This window comes from Bos indicus, chromosome 22, assembly GCF_029378745.1.
Source record: "Bos indicus isolate NIAB-ARS_2022 breed Sahiwal x Tharparkar chromosome 22, NIAB-ARS_B.indTharparkar_mat_pri_1.0, whole genome shotgun sequence".
In the NCBI taxonomy this organism is placed as follows: domain Eukaryota; kingdom Metazoa; phylum Chordata; class Mammalia; order Artiodactyla; family Bovidae; genus Bos; species Bos indicus.
Window position 1 is genome coordinate 510,505 of NC_091781.1, and position 26,353 is coordinate 536,857.

General features: G+C 39.6%; 1 protein-coding gene across 1 annotated transcript in view; it reads left to right on the forward strand.

Annotated features, from left to right (window-relative positions):
• The window catches only part of VOPP1 (VOPP1 WW domain binding protein), a 175,207-nt gene that overhangs the window by 59,576 nt on the left and 89,278 nt on the right, over positions 1-26,353 (forward strand). Inside the window, exon 2 of the mRNA XM_019984914.2 lies at positions 21,397-21,455. Within this exon, the coding sequence (XP_019840473.1) occupies positions 21,397-21,455 (59 nt within the window). The remainder of the gene's footprint in view (positions 1-21,396; positions 21,456-26,353) is intronic.

The following is a 26,353-nucleotide window of genomic DNA, read 5'->3' on the forward strand; positions in this document are numbered from 1 at the left end:
TCTTCCATATCCAGTTCTAACTGTTGCTTCCTTACCTGCATATAGGTTTCTCAAGAGGCAGGTCAGGTGGTCTGATATTCCCATCTCCCATCTCATAGTTGATACTTCATTGTAATTTTGATTTGCATTTCTGTAATAATGAGTGATGTTGAGCATCTTTTCATTTGTTTTTTAACCATCTGCATATCTGCTTTGGAGAAATGTCTGTTTAGGTCTTCCACCCAATTTTTATTGGATTTTTGTTTTTCTGGTATTGAGTTGCATTAGCTGCTTGTATATTATTGAAGTTAGTCTGTTGTGTTTGTTTTATTTGCTATTATTTTCTCCCATTCTTTTTTTTTTTTTTTTTCCTGTGCAAGAAACTATCTTTTATTAGTCATGTACTTTTTTAAAATTTAAATTTATTTATTTTAATTGGAGGCTAATTACTTTACAATATTGTATTGGTTTTGCCATACATCAACATGAATCCACCACGGGTGTACATGTGTTCCCCATCCTGAACCCCCCTCCCACCTCCTCCTCCTACCATCCCTCTGGGTCATCCCAGTGCACCAGCCCCAAGCATCCTGTATCCTGCATCGAACCTGGACTGATGATTCATTTCTTATATGATATTATACATGTTTCAATGCCATTCTAAAGGTTGTCTTTTCACTTTGTTTATAGTTTCCTTTGCTGTGCAAAATGTTTTAAGTTTAATTAGATACTACTTATTTATTTTTGTTTTTATTTATTTTTTAATATATTTTTATTGAAAGATAGTTGCTTTACAGAACTTCGTTGTTTACTGTCAAACCTCATCATGAATCAGCCATAGGTATACATATATCCCCTCCCTTTTGAACCTCCCTCCCATTTCCCTCCCCATCCCACCCCTCTAGGTTGATATAGAGCCCTGTTTGAGTTTCCTGAGCCATGCAGCAAATTTCTGTTGGCTATCTGTTTTACATATGATAATGTAAGTTTCCATATTAATCTTTACATTCATCTCACCCTCTTCCACTCTCCCCATGTCCATAAGTCTATTCTCTATGTCTTTTTCTCCACTGCTGCCCTGAAAATAAATTGCTCACAACCATTTTTCTAGATTCTGTATATGTGCATAAAAATATGGTATTTATATTTCTCTTTCTGACTCACTTCACTCTATAATAGGTTCTAGGGTCATCCACCTCATCAGAACTGTCTCAAATGTGTTCGTTTTTATGGCTGAGAAATATCCCATTGTGTGTATGTACCACAACTTCTTTATCCATTCATCTGTTGATGGGCATCTGGGTTGCTTCCATGTTCTAGCTATTATAAATAGTGCTGCAATGTACAATGGGAAACACGTGTCTTTTTCAACCCTGGTTTCCTCAGGGTATATGCCTAGGAGTGGGATTGCTGGGTTATATGGTCGGTTTATACCTAGTTTTCTAAGGAATCTCCATACCGTCTTCCATGTTGGCTGTATCAAGTTACATTCCCACCAAAAGCACAAGAGCTTTCCCTTTTCTGCACACCCTCTCCAGCATTTATTGTTTGTTGAATTTTTGATGATGGCCATTCTAACTGGCCATCATTCAGAATGTAAGTCATCACTGTAAGGTGATATCTCATTGTGGTTTTGATTTGCATATCTCTAATAATAAGCGATGTTGAGCATCTTTTCATGTGTTTGTTAGCCATCTGTATGTCTTCTTTGGAGAAATGTCGGTTTAGGTCTTTTTCCCATTTTTTGATTTGGTTGGTTGTTTTTCTGGTATTGAGCTGTATGAGCTGCTTGTATATTTTGGAAATGAATCCTTTGTCAGTTGTTTCATTTGCCATTATTTTCTCCCATTCCAAGGGTTGTCTTTTCATATTGCTTAGAGTTTCCTTTGCTGTACAAAAGCTTTTAAGTTTAATCAGGCCCCACTTTACTTTTGTTTTTATTTCCATTACTCTAGGAGGTGGGTCATAGAAAGATCTTGCTTTGATTTATGTCATCAAGTGTTCTGCCTATGTTTTCCTCTAAGAGTTTTATAGTTTCTCATCCATTTGAGTTTATCTTTGTGTATGATGTTAGGAAGTGTTCTAATTTCATTCTTTTACAGGTTCAGTTCAGTTCAGTCATGCAGTCGTGTCCGACTCTTTGCGGCCCCATGAATTGCAGCACGCCAGGCCTCCCTGTCCGTCACCAACTCCCAGAGTTCACTCAAACTCACATCCATCACCAACTCCCGGAGTTCACTCAAACTCACATCCATTGAGTTGGTGATGCCATCCAGCCATCTCATCCTCTGTCGTCCCCTTCTCCTCCTGCCCCCAATCCCTCCCAGCATCAGAGTCTTTTCCAATGAGTCAACTCTTTACATGAGGTAGCCAAAGTATTGCACTTTCAACTTTAGCATCATTCCTTCCAAAGAACACCCAGGGCTGATCTCCTTTAGAATGGACAGGTTGGATCTCCTTGCAGTCCAAGGGACTCTCAAGAGTCTTCTCCAATACCACAGTTCAAAAGCATCAATTCTTTGGTGCTCAGCTTTCTTCACAGTCCAACTCTCACATCAGTACATGACTACTGGAAAAACCATAGCCTTGACTAGACGGACCTTTGTTGGCAAAATAATGTCTCTGCTTTTGAATATGCTATCTAGGTTGGTCATAAATTTCCTTCCAAGGAGTAAGCGTCTTTTAATTTCATCCCTGAAATCACCATCTGCAGCGATTTTGGAGCCCCCCAAAAAATAAAGTCTGACACTCTTTCCACTGTTTCCCCATCTATTTCCCACGAAGTGATAGGACCAGATGTAGCTGTCCAGTTTTCCCAGAACCATTTACTGAAGAGGCTGTCTTTGCCCCATTGTATATTCTTGTCTCCTTTGTCAAAAATAAGGTACTCATAGGTGCATGGGTTTATTTCTGGGCTTTCTATCTTGTTCCATTGGTCGATAATTCAGTTTTTGTGCCAGTACCATACTGTCTTGATGACCATAGCTTTGTAGCATAATCTGAAGTCAGGAAGGTTGATTCCTCCAGCTCCATTCTTCTTTCTCAAGACTGCTTTGGCTATTTGGGGGTCTTCTGTGTTTCCATAAGGATTGTGAAATTTTGTTCTAGTTCTGTGAAAAATGCCATTGGTAATTTTATAGGGATCACATTGAATCTGTAGATTGCATTTGGTAGTACACTCATTTTAACAATATTGATTCTTCCTACCAGGGAACATGGAATATCTCTCCATCTTTTTATGTCATCTTTGATTTCTTTCATCAATGTCTTATAATTTTCTGTGTACAGTTCTATTGTCTCCTTCAGTTCATTTCAGTTCAGTTCAGTCGCTCAGTCATGTCCGACATTTTGCGACCCCATGAATCGCAGCACGCCAGGCCTCCCCTGTCCATCACCATCTCCCGGAGTTCACTCAGACTCACGTCCATCGAGTCGGTGATGCCATCCAGCCATCTCATAGTCTGTCGTCCCCTTCTCCTCCTGCGGCCAATCCCTCCCAGCATCAGAGTCTTTTCCAATGAGTCAATTCTTCACATGAGGTGGCCAAAGTACTGGAGTTTCAGCTTTAGCATCATTCCTTCCAAAGAAATCCCAGGGCTGATCTCCTCCAGAATGGACTGGTTGGATCTCCTTGCAGTCCAAGGGACTCACAAGAGTCTTCTCCAGCACCACAGTTCAAAAGCATCAATTCTTCGGCACTCAGCTTTCTTCACAGTCCAACTCTCACATCCATACATAACCACTGGAAAAACCATAGCCTTGACTAGACGGACCTTTGTGGGCAAAGTAATGTCTCTGCTTTTCAATATGCTATCTAGGTTGGTCATAACTTTCCTTCCAAGAAGTAAGCGTCTTTTAATTTCATGTCTGCAATCACCATTTGCAGTGATTTTGGAGCCCAAAAAAATGAAGTCTGACACTGTTTCCACTGTTTCCCCATCTATTTCCCATGAAGTGATGGGACCAGATGCCATGATCTTAGTTTTCTGAATGTTGAGCTTTAAGCCAACTTTTTTCCTCTCCACTTTCACTTTCATCAAGAGGCTTTGTAGTTTCTCTTCACTTTCTGCCATAAGGGTGGTGTCATCTGCATATCTGAGGTTATTGATATTTCTCCCAGCAATCTTGATTCCAGCTTGTGCTTCTTCCAGTCCAGCGTTTCTCATGATGTACTCTGCATATAAGTTAAATAAGCAAGGTGACAATAAACAACCTTGACGTACTCCTTTTCCTATTTGGAACCAGTCTATTGTTCCATGTCCAGTTCTAACTACTGCTTCCTGACCTGCATATAGGTTTCTCAAGAGGCAGGTCAGGTAGTCTGGTATTCCCATCTCTTTCAGAATTTTCCACAGTTTATTGTGACCCACACAGTCAAAGGCTTTGGCATAGTCAATAAAGCAGAAATAGATGTTTTTCTGGAGCTCTCTTGCTTTTTCGATGATCCAGCATATGTTGGCAAATTGATCTCTGGTTCCTCTGCCTTTTCTAAAACCAGCTTGAACATCAGGAAGTTCACAGTTCACGTATTGCTGAAGCCTGGCTTCGAGAATTTTGAGCATTAGTTTACTAGCGTGTGAGATGAGTGCAATTGTGTTGTAGTTTGAGCATTCTTTGGCATTGCCTTTCTTTGGGATTGGAGTGAAAACTGAGCTTTTCCAGTCCTGTGGCCACTGCTGAGTTTTCCAAATTTGCTGGCATTTTGAGTGCAGCACTTTCACAGCATCATCTTTCAGGATTTGAAATAGCTCAACTGGAATTTCATCACCCCCACTAGCTTTGTTCATAGTGATGCTTCCTAAGGCCCACTTGACTTCACATTCCAGGATGTCTGGCTCTAGGTGAGTGATCACACCATCATTATTATCTTGGTCGTGAAGATCTTTTTTGTGCAGTTCTTCTGTGTATTCTCGTCACCTCTTCTTAATATCTTCTGCTTCTGTTAGGTCCATACCATTTCTGTCCTTTATCGAGCCCATCTTTGCATGAAATGTTCCCTTGGTATCTCTAATTTTCTTGAAGAGATCTCTAGTCTTTCCCATTCTATTGTTTTCCTCTACTTCTTTGCATTGATCGCTGATGAAGGCTTTCTTATCTCTCCTTGCTATTCTTTGGAACTCTACATTCAGATGCTTATATCTTTCCTTTTCTCCTTTGCTTTTCACTTCCCTTCTTTTCACAGCTATTTGTAAGGCCTCACCAGACAGCCATTTTGCTTTTTTGCATTTCTTTTCCATGGGGATGGTCTTGATCCCTGTCTCCTGTACAATGTCACGAACCTCTGTCCATAGTTCATCAGGCACTCTATCAGATCTAGTCCCTTAAATCTATTTCTCACTTCCACTGTATAATCATAAGGGATTTGATTTAGGTCATACCTGAATGGTCTAGTGGTTTTCCCTACTTTGTCTCCTTAGGTAAGTTTATTCCTAGATATTTAATTCTTTTTGTTGCAATGGTGAATGGGATTGATTCCTTAATATCTCTTTCTAATTTTTCAGTGTTAGTATATAGAAATTCAAATTATTTCTGTGTATTGATTTTGTATCCTGCAACTTTGTTAAATTCACTGATTAGCTCTAGTAATTTTCTGATACTATCTTTAGCGTTTTCTATGTATAGTATCATGTCATCTGCAAACAGTGAGAGCTTTACTTCTTTGCCTATCACAATTCCTTTTATTTCTTTTCTGATTGCTCTAGCTAGGACTTCCAGAACTATGTTGAATAATAGTGGTGAAAGTGTACACCCTTGTCTTGTTCCTGATCTTAGGGGGAATGCTTTCAGTTTCTCACCATTGAGAATAATGTTTGCTGTAGGCTTATCATATATGGCCTTTACTATGTTGAGGTAGGTTCCTTCTATGCCCATTTTTTGAAGGGTTTTTATCATAAATGGGTGCTGAATTTTGTCAAAGGCTTTTTCTGCATCTATTGAGATTATCACATGGTTTTTATCCTTCGATTTGTTAATATGGTATATCACATTGATTGATTTGCATATATTGAAGAATCCTTACATTCCTGGAATAAACCCAACCTGATCGTGGTGTATGAGCTTTTTGATGTGTTGCTGAATTCTGTTTGCTAAAATTTTGTTGAGGATTTTTGCATCTATATTCATCAGTGATATTGGCCTGTAGTTTTCTCTTTTTGTGTTGTCTTTGTGTGCTTTTGATATGAGGGTGATGGTGGTCTCATAGAATGAGTTTGGAAGTGTTCCTTCCTCTGTAGTTTTTTGAGAGTTTTAGAAGGATAGGCATTAGCTCTTCTCTAAATGTTTGGTAGAATTCTCCTGTGAACCCATCTGGTACTAGGCTTTTGTTTTTGGGGAGGTTTTTTTATCACAGCTTCAATTTCAATGCTTGTAATTGGTTTGTTCATAATTTCTATTTCTTTCTGGTTCAGTCTTGGAAGATTGAACTTTTCTAAGAATCCATTTCTTCCAGGTTATCCATTTTAATGCCATATTCATAATGGCCTCTTATACTCCCTTGTTTTTCTGCACTGTCTATTGTAACCTCTCCTTTTTCATTTCTAATTTTGTTGATTTGATTCTTCTGTTTTTCTTGTTGAGTCTGGCTAAAGGTTTGTCAATTTTGTTTATCTTCATAAAGAAACAGATTTTAGTTTAATTAATTTTTACTATTGTTTCTTTCATTCCTTTTTCATTTATTTCTGCTCAGATCTTCATGATTTCTTTCCGTCTACTAATTTTTTGTTGTTGTTGTTGTTCTTTTTCCAGTTGTAACAAGGTGTAAAGTTAGGCTGTCTATTTGATGTTTTTCTTGTTTCTTGAGGTAGGATTGTACTGTTATAAACTTCCCTCTTGGAACTGCTTTTGCTGCATCCCATAGGTATTGAGTTGTTGTGATTTAGCTGTCATTTCTTTCTAGAAAGTTTTTCATTTCCCTTTTGATTTCTAAAGTAACCTGCTTGTTATTTAGAAAAATGTTTTTTAATCTCTATGTGTTTGTGTTTCTTACAGTTTTTTTCTTGTAATTGATATCTAGTCTCATAGCATTGTGGTTGAAGAAGATGCTTGGTATGATTTCAATTTTCTTAAATTTACTGAGGTTTGATTTGTGACCCAAGATGTGGTCTATCCTGGAGAATGTTCCATGTGCACTTGAGAAGAAGAGGTATTCTTCAGCATTTGGTTGGAATGATGGTCCTAAAGATAGCAGTGAGATCCAACTCGTCTAATGTATCATTTAAGACTTGTGTTTCCTTATTAATTTTCCGTTTTGATGATCTGTCCATGTATGGTTGGGCTGTTAAAGTCTCCAACTATTATTGTGTTACTGTCAATTTCTCCTTTTATGTCTGTTAATGTTTGTCTTGGGTATTGAGGTGCTCCTATGTCGGGTGCATAGATATTACAATTGTTATGTCTTCCTCTTGGATTGATCCCTTGATCATTATGTAGTGTCCTTTTTATCTCTTGTAATATTCTTTATTTTAAGGTTTATTTTTTCTTTTTTTTATTAAAAAAAAAATGGGTGTACGTGTGTTCCCCATACTGAACCCCCCTCCCCCCTCCCTCCCTATCCCATCCTTCAGGGTCTGATATGAGAATTGCTACTCCAGCTTTCCTTTGCTTCCCACTTGCATGGAATATGTTTTTCCATCCTCTCACTTTCAATCTATATGTGTCTTGAGGTCCGAAGTGGGTTTCTTGTAGCCAACATGTATATGGGTCTTGTTTTTGTATCCATTCAGCCAGTCTATGTCTTTTGGTTGGAGTACTTAATCCGTTTACATTTAAAGTAATTATTGATATATATGTTCCTATTGCCATTTTCTTAATTGTATGGGGTTTTTCTTCTCTTGTTATTTCTTGACTATATAAGTCTGTTTAACATTTGTTGTAAAGCTGATTTGGTGGTACTAATTCTCTTCACTTTTGCTTTTTATTTCTTTTTATTTCTTCAACAATTTTGAATGAGATCCTTGCCTGGTATGGTAATCTTGGTTGTAGACTTTTCCCTTTCAGTACTTTAAATATATCCTGCCATTCCCTTCTGACCTGCAGAGCTTCTGCTTAAAGATCAGCTGTTAAGCATATGGGGTTTCCCTTGTATGTTACTTGTTGCTTCTCCCTTGTTGCTTTTAATATTCTTTCTTTATGTTTAGTTTAAACTTTCTTTGTTAGTTTGATAAGTATGTGTCTTGGTGTGTTTCTCCTTGGGTTTATCCTGTATGGGACTCTTTGTGCCTCTTGATACATTCCAGCTCATTTCTTTCTAAAGATTGCTTTGGATATTTGGGGACTTTGTGTTTCCATACGAATTGTGAAATATTTTATTCTTGTTCTGTGAAAAATGCCATTGGTAATTTTATAGGAATTGCATTTAATTGGTAGATTGCTTTGTGTAATACAGTCTGTTTTTGCAGTGCTGAGTCTTCCAGTCCAGGAACATAGTATCTCTCTCCATCTGTTTATGTTTTCTTTAATTTATTTAATTAGTATCTTACAGTTTTCCATAGACAGCTCTTTTGTCTCCTTAGGTAGGTTTATTTCTTATTGTTGCAGTGGTAAATGGGATTCTTTAATTTCTCTTTATGATTTTTCACTGTTAGCATATAGGGATGCAAGTGATTTTTGTATATTGATTTTGTATCCTGCAACTTTACTAAATTCACTGATTAGCTCTAGTAATTTTTTTGTGACATGTTTAGGGTTTTCAATGAGTAATATCATGTTGTCTACAAATCATGAGAGTTACTTATTTTCCAGAGTGGATTCCTTTTATTTCTTTTTTCTCTGATTGCCATGGCTAGAACTTCCAAAACTATGTTGAATAGTAGTGGTGAGTTTGCACCCTTGTCTTAGTCCTGATCTTAGAAGAAATGTTTTTAAGTTTTTCACCATTGAGAATAATGTTTGCTTTGGGTTTATTGTTCAGTTCAGTTCAGTCGCTCAGTCATGTCCAACTCTTTGTGACCCCATGCACTGCAGCATGCTAGGCTTCCCTGCCATCAACTCCAAGACCTTACTCACACTCATGTCCATCGAGTTGGTGATGCCATCCAACCATCTCATCCTCTGTTGTCCCTTTTTCTCCCACCTTCAATCTTTCCCAGCATCAAGGTCTTTTCAAATGAGTCAGTTCTGGTATATGATATATGACCTTTATTATGGTAAGGTAATTTCCATCTATGTCCATTTTCTGAAGAGTTGATCATACATGGGTGCTGAATTTTGTCAAAAGCTTTTTATGCATCTGTTGAGTTTTTTGTCTGTTAGCATTTGCTTTATGTATTGAGGTGTTCCTGTGTTGGGTGCATAAATATTTATAATTGGTATGTCTTCTGGATTAATCCATTGATCATTATGTAGTGTCCTTCTTTATCTCTTATAATAGTCTTTATTTTAAGGTCTATTTTGTCTTATATGAGAATTGCTACTTCAGCTTTCTTTTGATTTCTATTTTCATGGAATATCTTTTTCCATATTCTCACTCTCTAGGTCTGAACTGGGTCTCTTGTAGACAGCATGTATACAGGTCTTCTTTTTGTATCCATTCAACCAGTCTATGTCTTTTGGTTGGAGCATTTAAGTCATTTACATTTAAAGTAATTATTGATATATATGTTCCTATTGGCATTTTATTAATTGTTTTGGATTTGTTTTTGTAGGTCTCTTCCTTCTCTTGTATTTCTTCCATATAGAAGTCCCTCTAACATTTGCTATAAAGCTGGTTTGGTGGTGCTCTTTAACTTGTGCTTGTCTGTAAAGCTTTTGTTTTCTCCCTCAATTTTGAATGAGATCCTTGCTGGATAGAGTATTCTTAGATGTAGATTTTTCCCTTGCAGTACTTAAACTGTGTCCTGCCATTCCCTTCTAGCCTGCAGAGTTTCTGCTGGAAGATCAGTGGTTAATCATGTGGGGTTTCCCTTGTGTGTTACTTGTTGCTTTTTTGTTACTGCTTTTAATATTTTTTCTTTGTTTTTAATCTTTGTTAGTTTGATTTATGTTTCTCAGCATGTTTCTTCTTGAGTTTATCCTGGATTGGTATCTCTGTGCTTCTTGGACTTGATTGGCTATTTCTTTTCCCATGTTATGAAAGTTTTCAACTATAGTCTGTTCAAAAAATTTCTTAGACTCTTTCATTTTCTCTTCTTTTTCTGGGACCCCTATAATTCGAACGTTGATGCTTTTAATATTATCCCAAAGGTCTCTTGAAACTGTCCTTAGTCCTTTCCATTCTTTTTCTATATTCTGCTCTTTAACAGTTATTTCCACCATTCTGTCTTCCAGCTCACTTACCTGTTCTTCTGCTTCAGTTAGTCACTCTGCTATTGATTCCTTCTAGAGTATGTTTAATTTCAGTAATTATGTTGTTCATTTATGTGTGTTTGTTCTTTATTTCTTCTATGTCCTTGTTTAGTGTGTTAATTGATTTGTATTTTCTCCATTCTATTTTTGAGGTTTTGTATCATCTTTACTATTGTCACTCTGAATTCTTTTTCAGATAATTTGCCTATTTCCTCTTTGTTTATTTGGCCTTCTGAGTTTTTACCTTTTTCCTTAATTTGCAGAGTATTTCTCTATCTTAATTCATTTTTTCTAACTTACTTTCCCCAGGCTCTAGGGTCACAGTTACTCCTTTTGGTCTCTACCCTTAGTGGCTGGATTTGGTTCAGTGCTTTGTGTAGGCTTCATGTTGGGAGGGACTTGTGCCTGTGTTCTGGTGGGAAGAGTTGTGTTTTTTTTCCCTCTGGTGGGTAGGGCTGTGAGGTAGCATGTTTTGGGGTATCTGTGGGAAGCCTGTCTGCTGTTTTTGTCTTGTTGTTTGGGTGAGACATCCTGTACTGGGTGCTGCTAACAGTTAGATGGTGTCAGGTCTTGGACACAGGTGGAGGCTTCGTGGGAGTTCTCAGTAGTTAACACTCCCTGGTGTCAGGAGTTCTCTGCAGTCTAGTATCCTGAACTCAGTTTCCCCAGCCCAAAGGCTCTAACCCAACCTCTGGCAGGGAACCAAGATCCTACAAGTCATTTGTTATGGCATTAAAGAAGATTAAAACAAACACACAAAAGCAAAAATAAACAAAAAACAAACCCTAAACAAAAGATAAACGGACAATCAGCCAATAATAACAAAACCAAAGGAACACACACAAACACACACAACACCAAAATAGTCCAAAGAAAACAAAGTATAAGACAGTGACCTGGCAGGCAAAGAAAGCTATGAATGATATCAACCAACTAAAAACAAAACTAACTAAAACACAACCCAGAAAACAAGACCAAAGGAGATTACCAACTAGGGAATAGAGCAAAGAAAGCCAAACAAACTAACAAACATGGTGAAACAGAGAAAAGGAAGAAAACAAAAGAAAAATAGAACTATATAGAAAAATGCATATATACACATGTTGTTCTTTTCCTGCTGTAGCTATTCTTTTACATATATACAAGTATATAGCATGTATAAATATATATCAGTTCATTTGCTCAGTTGTGTTTGCAACCCCACAGACTGCAGCATGCCAGGCTTCCTTGCCATCACCAACTCCCAGAGCTTACTCACACTCATGTCCATTGAGTTGGTGATGCCATCCAACCATCTCATCCTCTGTTGTCCCCTTCTCCTCCCGCCTTCAGTCTTTCCCAGCATCAGGGTCTTTTCCAGTGAGTCAGTTCTTCGCATCAGGTGGCCAAAGTAGTTGAGTTTCAACTTCAGCCTCAGTCCTTCCAATGAATATTCAGAACTGATTTCCTTTAGGATGGACTGGTTGGATCTCCTTGCAGTCCTAGGGACTCTCAAGAGTCTTCTCCAACACTGCAGTTCAAGAGCATCAATTCTTCAGCATTCAGCTTTCTTTATGGTCCAACTCTCACATCCGTACATGACTACTGGAAAAACCATAGCTTTGACTAGACGAATCTTTGTCAGCAAAGTACTGTCTCTGCTTTTTAATATGCTGTCTAGGTTGGTCACAGCTTTTCTCCAAGGAGCAAGTGTCTTTTAATTTCATGGCTGCAGTCACCATCTGCAGTGATTTTGGAGCCCAAGAAAATAGTCTGTCACTATTTCCATCATTTGCCATCTATTTGCTATGACGTGATGGGACCAGATGACATGGTCTTAGTTTTTTTGACTGTAGAGTTTTAAGCCAGCTTTTTCACTCTCCTCTTTCATCTTCACAAGAGGCTGTTTAGTTTCTCTCTGCTTTCTGCCACATGATGTCATCTGCATATCTGAGGTTTTTGATATTTCTCCTGGCCATCTTAATTCCAGCTTGCACTTCATCCAGCCTGGCATTTTGCATGATGTACTTTGCATATAAGCTAATAAATATATAAACAACATATATGGAAACATACATATAAAAATATAACATTTATATATATATAGCATATATATAAACATATATAAAAGAATAACTACAGCAGGAAAAGAACAATATGAGAAACAAACACAATTTAAAAAGGAAAATGAAAATACCCCACAGAAACCCCAAAACCTAACATAGAGTTAGAATTATGTAATGGAAATAAAAAGTGTGATTTAAAAAAAAAGTTTCTCAGCAGGTTAAACAGAGTTAATAATAAAAAAAGAAATAGCAACTACAAGAACACAAAAAATAGAAGAGAAAACATTCAGAACAATTCCAAATATAAGCATAATAATAAATATTTTTGTTGGATCTCAGCTGTCAGTATCCTTTTCAGCACTGTGAGTCACAGCCCACTTCTGCATCCATAGGAGGCCCTCCAGTACTGGGCTGGTCTCTGGACCTTCTGTGGGGACAGCTCATACTCTAATCTTGCCTTACTCCTATGTGTTTTTGCCTTCACTGTCTACCCCTGCTACAGCTAGGGCGTTTTCTTTTGTGAGAACACTCCTTGTCCTTTTTATATATTCCATAGATACAGAGTCCACCTAGATTGTATGGATTTGATCTATAGCTTGTACAGCTGGTGGGGAGGTTTTCAATCCTCTTCCTTCGCCACACTGCCCCTGGGGTTTAACTGTGGTTTTATCTCAACTTCTGCGTGTCGGTCATCTGCAGGAGTTGGAGGACCATGCATGGAAGTGGCACAGCTGCTTGGATTGTGGGGACCCTGGAAGCCCCAGGTACACAGGGGTGCTGGTGGCCACAGGAGCAGGAGATAGCACTATTAGGGTTTTTTCTAGCCTCTGGCAGCTCTGCCCCAGTGAGGATCAAGCGTTGCCTTTGTAAATTTTTTATCAGGCTTCAACAGGGCCTCTCCGTACTTTCTGCCTCTGTCTCTGGTGCTAAGCACAAGACCAGCCAGTGTCTCAGAGGCTCTCTCCATGAGACTGTGGATGCCCTAGCTAACTGGGCTGAAGCTAACTGGGTTGAACTGAATGCAGCCTCAAGGCATGTTGATGAAAGTAAAAGAAGCACCAGGTTCCAGCACAGAATGGAGAGAGTCATCAGGCTGATTTTCTTGGGGACCCCCTGCCACCGTCTCACAGCAGATTGTGTACTTATTGGTCCATAACAGACCACCTAAAGTTATTACCACAATAAGTGAAACAAGTGTACTTACTTTCCAGGTGGGATTAGTTCTGTTAGTGAAGCCCTCATTTGCCAGTTTGCTATTCAGAGATCCCAATGCAGCCTCCACTGAACAGAAGGAGGAGGATAGAATTTAGATAAACTCCTCAGTGCTTTGAATCCCTTAGAGCTTGCTCTTGACCACCATGTGTCCAAAGTCACAGGTCAGTTCTCTCAAAGTTGATCAGTATTGTGGTACTGTTCTTTGAACTTGATCAATATTGTGGTACTGATTCTTTGAATTTGGAACAGAAAAAGGATGTTCAATTTTATCAAACAGTGGCATCATGATTCTTCCTATACAGTGGAAATAGATGTAGAATAATTTCTGTCAATATGAGGATTATCATTTGAGATTAGCAAGGATTTGTTCTTTGGGGCCTATTCTTGGCTCACTATGGATAACAATGTTTAGGAGGGCTTAACTACATTTATCGGAGAAGGCAATGGCACTCCACTCCAGTACTCTTGCTTGGAAAATCCCATGGACGGAGGAGCCTGGTAGGCTGCAGTCCATGGGGTCGCTAAGAGTCAGACACGACTGAGTGACTTCACTTTCACTTTTCACTTTCATGCATTGGAGAAGGAAATGGCAACCCACTCCGGTGTTCTTGCCTGGAGAATCCCAGGGATGGCTGAGCCTGGCGGGCTGCCGTCTATGGGGTTTCATAGAGTCGGATACGACTGAAGCGACTTAGCAGCAGCAACTACATTTATAATATCATAGTCCTTGAATGACAGACCGCTAGGATTCTTTCCTGAGTACAGATAACTTACAAGCCTTTCCAGTTTAAATCTTAAGATTCTCTCACTTGGATTGTGCTTGACAGTAAATGTTTTCTTGCATTCCTGCAGGTTCTACTTTGTCAATAGTTTATAAATTGAATGTTGCTACTCTCCACTCTCTCTTCAGGAAATAGATAGCTTTACTATTGGTGCTTCTCTGAGCTCAGGGAAGGCCCACTGTTTGCCCAGAACATGGTGGGGCATCCTGGCTGTCGAGGACACCATCAGTGACAGCAAGTAGCTGGCTGATCTCTCCTAACAAATGTATTTTCTGTTTCAGTAGATGGTCAGTTTTTAAGAAGTCATGGTAATATCTTTATAGAATGGGTTGAGCTACTTTTGGAGGTAGACATAAAACCTTGAAGTAGTTTTTTTTTTTTTTTCCCCCCCCTTGTTTACTTTTCAAACTCTTTTTGGAAAGGGGCTTATTCTTTTAAGGAGATTTTAGAAAACTGCATACCACAGTTTTCCAAAATGTATTTATGTATTTAGAATCTTTATTTTCAGGACATTTTGCTTTTTCTTAAGTGATAAATGATCACAGTGAAAATAAGCCTTAGAAGTCATTTGTTCCAGAGAATTAAGAAAGCTGGCTTCAGGATGCATATTTCCAAATAGAGTGCTAACTGGCTGTGGGATTCCTGGAGCCATTCCCTGGTCTGGCCAGGCATTTCGAGGTAGTCAGTCTCAATTAGTTCATCAAGCTCTCTCATGCATCCCTCAGGGATGAGAGTCCATCCTACTTTAGAAGAGGATGCTGAGAGCCAGGCCAACTGACAGCGTGGTTGGTGAGTGGCCGTCAGAATTGGAATACAATTCTCTAGGTGTTAATCCATCCTTCCTCTATGGGTGGATTCATCCTGGCCCCGGTGCAGTGGAGCCTGGCACAGTGCCTTCTTCCTACTTTTTGCCATGCTGCCATCTGCCTGTCTATGGGGTTGCCTCTGACAGCCCAGCACTGTTGGGGAGCATTCTGGAAAGCACCCTCACTTTACAAATGCCCATTTTGACCACATCTGCAACGCTTGAGCTATCTGGAAACACCCTGAATTTTTGGTGTTTATGCTGATTTGGAAACTGGAATCAGTAGGCTAACTGTGGCTCTGCTGGTAGACTTTCACTTGGTAGAACCTGGCTCTCCATCCTGGGAGGGTTCCAGCAGAAATCTCCCTCTGCACTTCCTCCCTGGAGAGCCTAATCGCCATTTTTACCGCTGGGTCTCTCAGGTGCTTGTGCAAGGTGACTTTAACACTGGTGCTCAGTTAACCAGCTTTTACTGGAGGAGAGACTCAACAGTGGAAAGGATCAGGATTCTCCAGTCCTCATTGAGTTTTACAGTTAATGTAACTGTCTTACAATTAATGAAACATGACTTGTGTTCTTCATATTATTCAGCTGTAAAATGATATAATGATGTGTTAACTTTTGTGAGGTACCATATATATGTGTTGTTGCTCTATTGATAAAAGCTGTTGTGAAAGTCTGGCATCCAAAAGTAGTGAAGAAGTTGCCTGGATATTAGCAAATTTCAAGAATTTAAATGTTAGATAGCTAGCTCAATTTAACAGAGATTTTTCTCTTCTGTCTCAGGAAATATAACTGCAACATTTTCTTAGAGAATATTTTATAAAGGAACAAAGTGGGTTACTATTTAAAAAATAGATCTTATGTGAGTGGCTTTAGTGATAAGTGATGAAAGGTCATCGCCAAAATAGTCAACAAACACCAATGGATTTAGTAGACACCCAGCAAATGCTGAGAAGAGACTAGGGATGGTCTGAGCAAGAGTGGGCAGAAAAGGGCGACCTTGGTATCTTTGGGCAGCAGGAAGGGAGGGCATTTTTGTAAGTCTCTTGTGTTAATCCCACCTCCCTCTGTGTGGTTGCTCTCAACAAAGTGGTAGCTTGTGTAGGAGGAGCTCCATCATGGAACTCAGGGAATTTCTTCAAGCTTTCCCAAGTGGAATTTTTTTTTTTTTTTGAAAGTATTTCTTCTTTTTTTAATTTTATTTTATTTTTAAACTTTACAATATTGTATTGGTTTTGCCAAATATCAAAATGAATCTGCCACAGGTATACATGTGTTCCCCATCCTGAACCCTCCTCCCTCCTCCCTCCCCATACCATCCCTCTGGGTTGTCCCAGTGCACCAGCCCCAAGCATCCAGTATCGTGCATCGAACCTGGATTGGCGACTCGTTCCATATATGATATTATGGAAAGTGGATTTTTAAAAAATCCTTTTTGACTTTACTTTTTTCTTTTCTTTTTGTTTCAAATATGCTTTATTTTTAAAAGAAACTGGAAACAACCTAGTGTGTTACTCACTAAGCTGTGTCCAACTCTTTGCGACCCCATGGACTGTAGCCCACCAGGCTCCTCTGTCCATGGAATTCTCCAGGCAAGAATACTGGAGTGAGTTGCTATTTCCTTCTCCGGGGATCTTCCCAACACATGGATTGAACCTGGGTCACCCACATTGCGGGCAGATTCCTTACCATCTGAGCCACCAGGGAAGCCATGGAAACAACCTAAATGTTTGTTAATAATTGATGGATAAGCAACTGTATAACATCCATACACAGGGAAAAATTACTCAATGCAAAAAGGAATAATATATTGATATTCCCAACAACAGTAAATAATCTCAAAACAATTATGCTTACTGATAGATGGTTAAAAAAAAAAAAAACCTCATACTGTATTACATTCATATAAAATTCTAGAAAATTCAAACTAATGTATTATGAAATGAAATAAATCAATAGTTGCATCTGGATAGGAAGGACAAGAAGAGATCATTAAGGGGTGTAAGAAAATTTTTGTGGGTAATGATATGTTCATTACCTTAATTTTGTGATATTATAGGTGCACATCAGATCAGATCAGATCAGTCGCTCAGTCATGTCCGACTCTTTGCGACCCCATGAATTGCAGCACGCCAGGCCTCCCTGTCCATCACCAACTCCCGGAGTTCACTCAGACTCACGTCCATCGAGTCAGTGATGCCATCCAGCCATCTCGTCCTCTGTCGTCCCCTTCTCCTCTTGCCCCCAACCCCTCCCAGCATCAGAGTCTTTTCCAATGAGTCAGCTCTTCGCATGAGATGGTCAAAGTACTGGAGTTTCAGCTTTAGCATCATTCCTTCCAAAGAAATCCCAGGGCTGATCCCCTTCACAATGGACTGGTTGGATCTCCTTGCAGTCCTAGAGACTCTCAAGAGCCTTCTCCAACACCACAGTTCAAAAGCATCAATTCTTTGGCACTCAGCCTTCTTCACAGTCCAACTCTCACATCCATACATGACCACAGGAAAAACCATAGCCTTGACTAGACGAACCTTTGTTGGCAAAGTAATGTCTCTGCTTTTGAACATATATTAAAATGCATCATATTGTACAATTTAAGCGTTGTGTTGTTTAGTCACTAAGTTGTGCCTGACACTTTTGCGACCCCACTGACTATAGCCTGCTAGCCTCCTCTGTCCATGAGATTCGCCAGGCAAGAATACTGGAGTGGGTTGCCATTTCCTTCTCCAGACTTTGTTTTTTGAATATGAAAAACATTTACATGATTCGAAATCAACCTATATAAAACAGTATACGTGGGGACTTTCTTGATGGTCCAATGGTTAAGACTCCGTACTTCTACTACAGGGGGCACAAGTTTGATCCCTGGTCAGGGAACTAAGATCCTGCATGCCATGCAGTGTGGCCAAAAAAAAAAAGTATACTCACAGAATCCTCATTCCTGCCCCAGCCTCTGCCACTCCTCTAACACCTCCCCTACAGGACAAGTATTCTCATTACTTTTCACTATACCTTTCCTGTGGTTCTTTTTGTAAAAAAATTAACCAAATGTACAAGTTTCCTTTTCCATAAAAATTAGTGTGCTACATGTGCCCTTCTTAATATTGCTTTTTCACAGCACTGCATTGTAGAAATCATTTCATTCAGGTTCTGAGAAACTTCATTCTTGTTGGCTGCTTAGTCCTCCATTATATGGACATACTGTTCTCTATCTGATCAGCCTGCTATGAGTATGTATTTACATTGTTCTAATAATTTCATTATTAGAAATAATGCCACAGTACATAACCTTGTGCATGTGGTGTTCCATCTTTGTGGAGAGGGAATCCGTGAAAGAAGAATGGAACCATAGTTTTGCAGAGATTACTTTTCCTTCCCAATAGCCACATGTGGAAGTGTCTGAGAGTTGTGCTGTCTCATAATTCAAGTTGTTATTTAACCTGCGGTAGCTCTGAAGCTCATGCTCCCATGGGTTCTGCTAGATATGGATGTGCATCTTCCTACCACCTGTGCTGCTGCTAAGTTCAGAGGAGGCCCAAACTGGGAACCTGCCTTCCCAAGCCTCTCACCTGCTGATGGTGGAACTGGGAGCAGATCTAATGTCAGTCTGTCCTCCAGTCACACAACATGGGGACATGGGAGGTTGGCAAAGGAAGTTCTTCAGGGTAATGTTGATTAATCTAGGAGAAACCACGCTGTAAAGAAATGTGGCTTTGAGCAAGACACCTGTGAGGGGTCCCAGTGTTTAATCTGTAAAATGGCATTCCTCGTATTGACACACCAAGAAAAAAATCCTAAAAGGCAACAATGATACTATTTTTGTTGTTATCTTAAGAGTTAGGAGATGTGGTGCTTGGGTCCAAAAATGTGGCTGCTTTGAATAGGAGGTTTTCAGGTAAAGGGCTGTCCCACAGCAGACACCGAGGACAGCATCTTATGCCCTGACTGCTGAGGCACTGCTGGCCCTTGCTCCTGGGTCCGTGGGTCTGAGTCTCCAGTGAGATGCCCATGTGGGTGACCAGAGCAGCAATAAGCGGGGGCTTGGACTTGGCTCTGGTGTGTCGAGTTTTAGGACTGGCATTAGGGACACCAATTTCTTGACTGTGTGTGGATCTTGAGTGTCAAATTCCAAGAAAGTGTGTCTGTCTCTAGTGGTGATGGAGAATGAAGAAGAGACATTGGAAATGCCACCTGGAAATGAGACCTGGTTTCTCAGTTTATCATAGAAGTCTCTAGTGAAATGAATTGAAACTTAGGGTACAGACCTGGAATTGCTCTTCCTTGACAAAATAAATTGATTTCTTTAGCTGTCTGAACTTCGTTTCTTGAATTGGACAAGAGCTGACCTAGTCTAAATTAAATTCATTTTCCATTAATAAAGTTGGGTCATTTCAGGCTGCCCCAATGTGCTTCTGAGTGTCTTAAAGCATATATATATATTTTTAAAATCCAGTGTTTCACGCTCTTTTCATAACTCATTGAATTTAGCCAGCCTAACACGTAACATTCATACTCACCTCTCCCTTGGCGTTCTGCTGTAGATTTGGGGTATGTTTCTGACCTTCTACAGCTATCAGGCAGACTGAGGTAGAAGGGCATCAGCATACACCCTGGGAAACGGGGGTGAACAACACAGTTGGTCCCTGCCTTACCCAAAGAAAGCTTTGTTTTCACTGTGCCTTTTCCTGCTGGTACTTTTGCATTGTAATATTTTGAAGGTGTTATTTACATATGGGAGCTAATGAACTGGGTCATGAAGGTAGGAAGTTGTGTATTTTTTTAAAATAATGGCATGAGTGGAGTAATTTTAGAAAAGCCTTGCTCAACTCGGTCAGAGCATTTCTGCTTGGAGCTCTTACTTGGAGTTGGTGCCACTGGCTTCCTGTCACTTGTCAGGTGTTTGAGATACTGAACCCCCTAGGGTGGTATCATATCTGCTCAGCCCTGCCATCTGGAAGATTCAGCCTCAACTTCCTTGGAAAGCACAGAGAAGTCCCTCCTTGTCCCCCTCTTCCATCTTTCTCATCCCTGGGAATGAATGAGGGCAGGACCCCCACTGATTGTATCAGATCAATTCTGTCTCACAGAGTCTGGAAGGCATAGGTGCCCACTGGGCAATATGCCTTTTGGAATACTGTAGACCCTTGGAAGGAAAGTTATGACCAACCTAGATGGCATATAAAAAGCAGAGATATTATTTTGCCAACAAAGGTCCGTCTAGTCAAGGCTGTTTTTTCCAGTGGTCATGTGTGGATGTGAGAGTTGGACTGTGAAGAAGGCTGAGCACCGAAGAATTGATGCTTTTAAACTGTAGTGCTGGAGAAGACTCTTGTGAGTCCCTTGGACTGCAAGGAGATCCAACCATTCCATCCTAAAGGAGACGAGTCCTTGGTGTTCATTGGAAGGACATGCTGAGGCTGAAACTCCAATACTTTAGCCACCTCATGTGAAGAGTTGACTCATTGGAAAAGACTCTGATGCTGGGAGGGATTGGGGGCAGGAGGAGAAGGGGACAACAGAGGATGAGATGGCTGAATGGCATCACTGATTCGATGGACGGGAGTCTGAATGAACTCCAGGAGTTGGTGATGGACAGGAGGCCTGGTGTGCTGCGACTCATGGGGTCACAAAGAGTTGGACATGACTGAGCAACTGAAGTGAACTGAACTGAGACCCTTGAACAATATGGGTTTGAACTGCATGGCTCCACTTACACGTGATTTTTTTTTTTTCAATAGTAAATACAACAACACTATATGATCTGTGGAGCCATGGTGATGGAGGGCTGACCTATAAGTTCTACGTGAATTTTCAACTGTGTGGAGGGTGGGTGCTCTGAACCACCATGTTGTTCGAGAGTCATTATATCCTGAAATATAAAGATCTAGAAATGTTAAAATTCTGGGAGATGTTTTTCAAAAACAAAAATTAGGGAGAATCTGTGTAATTATTTCTAGCATCTTTAGATATTTGAAGTATCATACCATGTGAATTTTTAAAAATGGATTGTTTTAAATTTGCATTTTAATGAAGTATTCATCCCCTTGTACTTAGAAAAGCTACAAAAATGATAGGGAAAGAGATGTTTTCTTCTCTTTCAAAAATTTTGAAGAAATAAAAAGTCACATAGTGGGTAAATCTCCCTCTGGTTCATTGTCCCGCCAATGTGTGCTTCTCACACTTTAAGCTGCTTTCACTCATCCTTCCTTGTTTTTTTGCGTGAGATCTTCTCAACAGTATGCAAATGAGTTTTCACTGACAAACCTTTTCTTCCTTTTATTTCCAGTGCACAGAGGCCAAAAAACATTGCTGGTATTTTGAAGGACTCTATCCCACTTATTATATGTAAGTATTTGCACTTATCTGTGATCACATCTTTCTCTGAGAATTATTTCTTTCATAGATCACAGGAGTGGTTATGAGATGGGGCAAACCCAGCCTTGGGAGGCCTCTAGCCCTGGTTTCACTTGCCTGTGCCCCTGAATGAGCAGGCAGCCTCCCTAAGGATTCAGACCAGCTGCTCTAAGGACAGTATAGAATCCTGAGTGCTCTGTTCTGTGAGGCATGTTAGCTTGTATGTGATTGGTGAGGGCAGAATGTCTAAACAAGGCCAACATTATATTGATTTATACAAATCTTCCTAGTCAAAGGGAGCAGAGGTGGTAGGAAAGTATTTTGTATTTGAATAGGGCAGGAAAAAGTACTTAGCTCTGCTGTGAGTGTGAGAGAAAGAGAAGGAGAGATGAGAGTGATCACAAAGGTCACCTGGCCCTGGCACCTCTCTAGGCAGGTGCAGTCAGCCTTGCATGTCTGCAGGGTACGCCTCTTCCTGTGCCCTCAGCCCCTGCCAGTATTGCTTTTATTAAAGCTTTGCTGTATTTTAAATATCTGCTAGAGAAGCCACTAGCCCCACTGACACACCTAGATTAACTGTCTAGATTATCAATTAATATTTTTTATTATGTTTTGAAGTTCCCTAAGTTTCAAGTGGAATGCGTCAAAGCAATTTTTCCCCAAAAACCCTTGTATTGAATTTTGTTAAACATGAAAAATTTTAGTAATGCATATAATTGTTATAGCAGAAACTATTTTCTAGTATATGGGGAGATTGGGCAGGGAATACTATACATAATAGCCAAGAGGGTTATTTCTTAACTGGCCAAGATGTATATTTTTCTTACCTGTCTTTCTTCAGTTTTTAATCTTGAAGAGATCAGTGTGTGTGGAGAAAGTTGCTGGGCTGTGAATGGGAATGGAATACAGGTAAAGGGCCAGTTTTTCTGCCTTGGTTTCATATCGAAAAGCAGGAGTCCTTAGTGCCCCACAGGGTGTAGTCCTGGCAGAAATTCTCTGCAGCCGCAGAAAGACAAAATGTACTTGAAAGATAAAGCAGCAGCAAAGGGGTTTTGGTTCTAATTACAGAGTTGTCATCTTGAAGAAAAGTGGTTGTGGGATAACAGGGAGATGAAAGATTTGGTTCTTAGTACAGTGAATTTTCCTTGCAAAGCTTTAGTGCTTTTTAAAAAAATTGCTTTACAATATTGTGTTGCTTTCCACCATACATCAACATAAATCAGCTATAGGTGTACGTATGTCCCCTCCCGCTTGAACCTCCTTCCAACTCCCCATCACATCCCACCGCTCTAAGTTGTCGCAGAGCCTCGGTTCAAGTTCCCTGAATCATATAGCAAATTGCCACCGGCTATTATCTCACATATGGTAGTGTATGTGTTTCCATACTGCTGTCTCCATTTGTTGCACTCTCTGCTCCACCCTCTCCCGTATCTACAAGTCTTTTCTCTATGTCCGTGTCTCCATTGCTGCCCTGCAAATAGTTTCATCAGTGGCATCTTTCTAGATTCCATATATATGCATTAATCCTCGATACTTGTTTTTCTCTTTCGGACTTACTTCACTCTATGTAGTAGTCTCTAAGTTCATCCACTTCATTAGAATTGAGTCAAATGTGGTCTTTTATGGCTGAGTAATATTCCGTTGTATACATGTATCATAGCTTCTTTATCCATTCATCTGTCAGTGAACATCTAGGTAGTAGCTTCCATGTCCTAGCTATTGTAAATAGTGCTGCAATGAATATTGGGGTATGTATGACTTTTCCAGTTTTGGTTTCCTCATTGTATATGCCCAGTAGTAGGATTGTTAGGTCATATGGTAGTTTTATTCCTAGTTTTTAAAGGAATCTCCATACTGTCTTCCATAGTGGCTGTATCAATATATATTCCCACGGACAGTGCAAAAAGGTTTCCTTTTCTCCACACCCTCTCCAGCATTTTTTTTTTTTTTTTGTAGATTTTTAAACATTTATTTATTTTTTTAGTTGAAGGATAATTGCTTTATAGAATTTTGTTGTTTTCTGTGAAACATTAGCATGAATCAGCCATAGGTATACATATATCCCCTCCCTCTTGAACCTCCCTCCCATATCCCTCCCCATCCCACCCCTCTAGGTTGATACAGAGCCCTTGTTTGAGTTCTCTGAGTCATATAGAAAATTCCCATTGGCTATCTGTTTTACATATGATAATATAGGTTTCCATGTTTTTCTCTCCACACTTCTCACTCTCTCCTCCCGCCTCTGTGTCTGTAAGTCTGTTCTCCGTGTCCGTGTCTCCAGTGCTGCCCTGCAAAGAGGTTCATCAGTACCATCTCTCTAGATTCCGCGTATATGCGTTAGTACACGATGTTTTTCTCTTTCAGACTTACTTCATTCTGTATAATATACTCTAGGTTCATCCACCTCATTAGAACTGACTCAGATGCATTCCTTTTTATGGCTGAGTAATATTCCACTGTGTATATGTGCCACAACTTCTTTATCTGTTCATCTGTTGATGGACATTAAGGTTGCTTGCCTGCATGTTCTAGCTATTGTAAATAGTGCTGCAGTGAACACTGGGGTACATGTGTCTTTTTCAATTTTGGTTCCCTCATGGTATATGCCTGGTAGTGGGATTGCTAGGTCATGTGGTGGTTATATTCCTGTCTTTTTAAGGAATCTCCATACCATCTTCCATAGTGGCTGGATCAATTTACATTCCCACCAACAGTGCAAGAGGCTTCCCTTTTCTCCACACCCTATCCAACATTTTTTGTTTGTAGACTTTTTGATGATGGCCATTCTGACCAGTGTGAGGTGATATCTTATTATAGTTTTGATTTTCACTTCTCTAATAATGAGTGATGTTGAACATCTTTTAATGTGTTTATTAGCCATCTGTATGTCTTCTTTGGAGAAATGTCCATTTGGGACTTCCACCCACTCTTTGATTAGCTGTTTTTCTGATGAGTTGCACGAGCTACTTGTATATTTTGGAAATTAATCCTTTATCAGTTGTTTCATTTGCTACTATTTTCTCCTATTCTGAGGTTTGTCTTTTCACTTTGTTTATAGTTTCCTTTGCTGTGCAAAATCTTTTAAGTTTAATTAGTTCCCATTTGTTTATTTATTTTTTTTTAATTTTATTTTATTTTTAAACTTTACATAATTGTATTAGTTTTGCCAAATATCAAAATGAATCCGCCACAGGTATACATGTGTTCCCCATCCTGAACCCTCCTCCCTCCTCCCTCCCCTTACCCTCCCTCTGGGTCGTCCCAGTGCACTAGCCCCAAGCATCCAGTATCGTGCATCGAACCTGGACTGGCATCTCGTTTCATACATGATATTTTACATGTTTCAATGCCATTCTCCCAAATCTTCCCACCTTCTCCCTCTCCCATAGAGTCCATAAGACTGTTCTATACATCAGTGTCTCTTTTGCTGTCTCGTACACAGGGTTATTATTACCATCTTTCTAAATTCCATATATATGCGTTATTATACTGTATTGGTGTTTTTCCTTCTGGCTTACTTCACTCTGTATAATAGGCTCCAGTTTCATCCACCTCATTTGTTTATTTTTATTTCCATTGTTCTAGGAGATGGGTTACAGAGGACCTTGCTGTGATTTATGTCATAGCGTGTTCTGCCTATGATTTCATCTAAGAGTTTTATAGCTTCTGGTCTTTATTTAGGTAATGCATTTTGAGTTTATCTTTGTGTATGGTGTTAGAAAGTGTTCTAATTTCATTCTTTTACCTGTTGCTGTCCAGTTTTCCCAGCACCACTTATTGAAGAGACTGTCTTTTCTCTATTGTATATTTTGCTTCCTTTGTCAAAGATAAGATGCCCATAGGTGTGTGGGTTATCTCTAGGCTTTGCATGTTGTTCCATTGGTCTATATGTCTTTTTTTATACCAGTACCATACTGTCTTGATGATTTTAGATTTGTAGTATAGTCTGAAATCAGGAAGGTTGATTACTCCAGCTCCATTCTTTTCTCTCAGGATTGCTTTGTGTTTTGTGTTTCCATACAAATTGTGAAATTTTTTTATCTAATTCTATGAAAAATGCCATTGGTAAATTAGGGATTGTATTGAACCTGTAGATTGCATTTGTTAGTAGAGTTATTTTCACAGTATTGATTCTTCTAAAACAGGAGCATGGAATATCCTTTTATCTGTCTATGTCATCTCTGATATCTTTCATCAGTGCCTTACAGTTTTCTGTATATAGCTCTTTTATCTCCTTGAGTAGGTTTATTTGTACCTATTTTGTTCTTATTATTGCAATGGTGAATGGGATTGTTTCCTTAATTTCTCTTTTTGATTTTTCATTGTTAGTGTATAGGAATGCAAGTGATTCCTGTGTATTGATTTTGTATCCTGCTGCTTTACCAAATTCACTGATTAGTGCTAGTAATTTTTTGGTGGCATGTTTATGGTTTTTAATGTATAGTGTGAGAGTTGGACTGTGAAGAAGGCTGAGCACCGAAGAATTGATGCTTTTGAACTGTGGTGTTGGAGAAGACTCTTGAGAGTTCCTTGGACTGCAAGGAGATCCAACCAGTTCATTCTGAAGGAGATCAGCCCTGGGATTTCTTTGGAAGGAATGATGCTAAAGCTGAAACTCCAGTACTTTGGCCACCTCATGTGAAGAGTTAACTCATTGGAAAAGACTCTGATGCTGGGAGGGATTGGGGGCAGGAGGAGAAGGGGATGACAGAGCATAAGATGGCTGGATGGCATCACTGACTCAATGGACAGGAGTCTGAGTGAACTTCTGGAGTTGGTGATGGACAGGGAGGCCTGGCGTGCTGCGATTCATGGGGTCGCAAAAAGTCGGACACGACTGAGCAACTGAACTGAACTGAACTGAATGTTGTCTGCAAACTGTGAGAGTT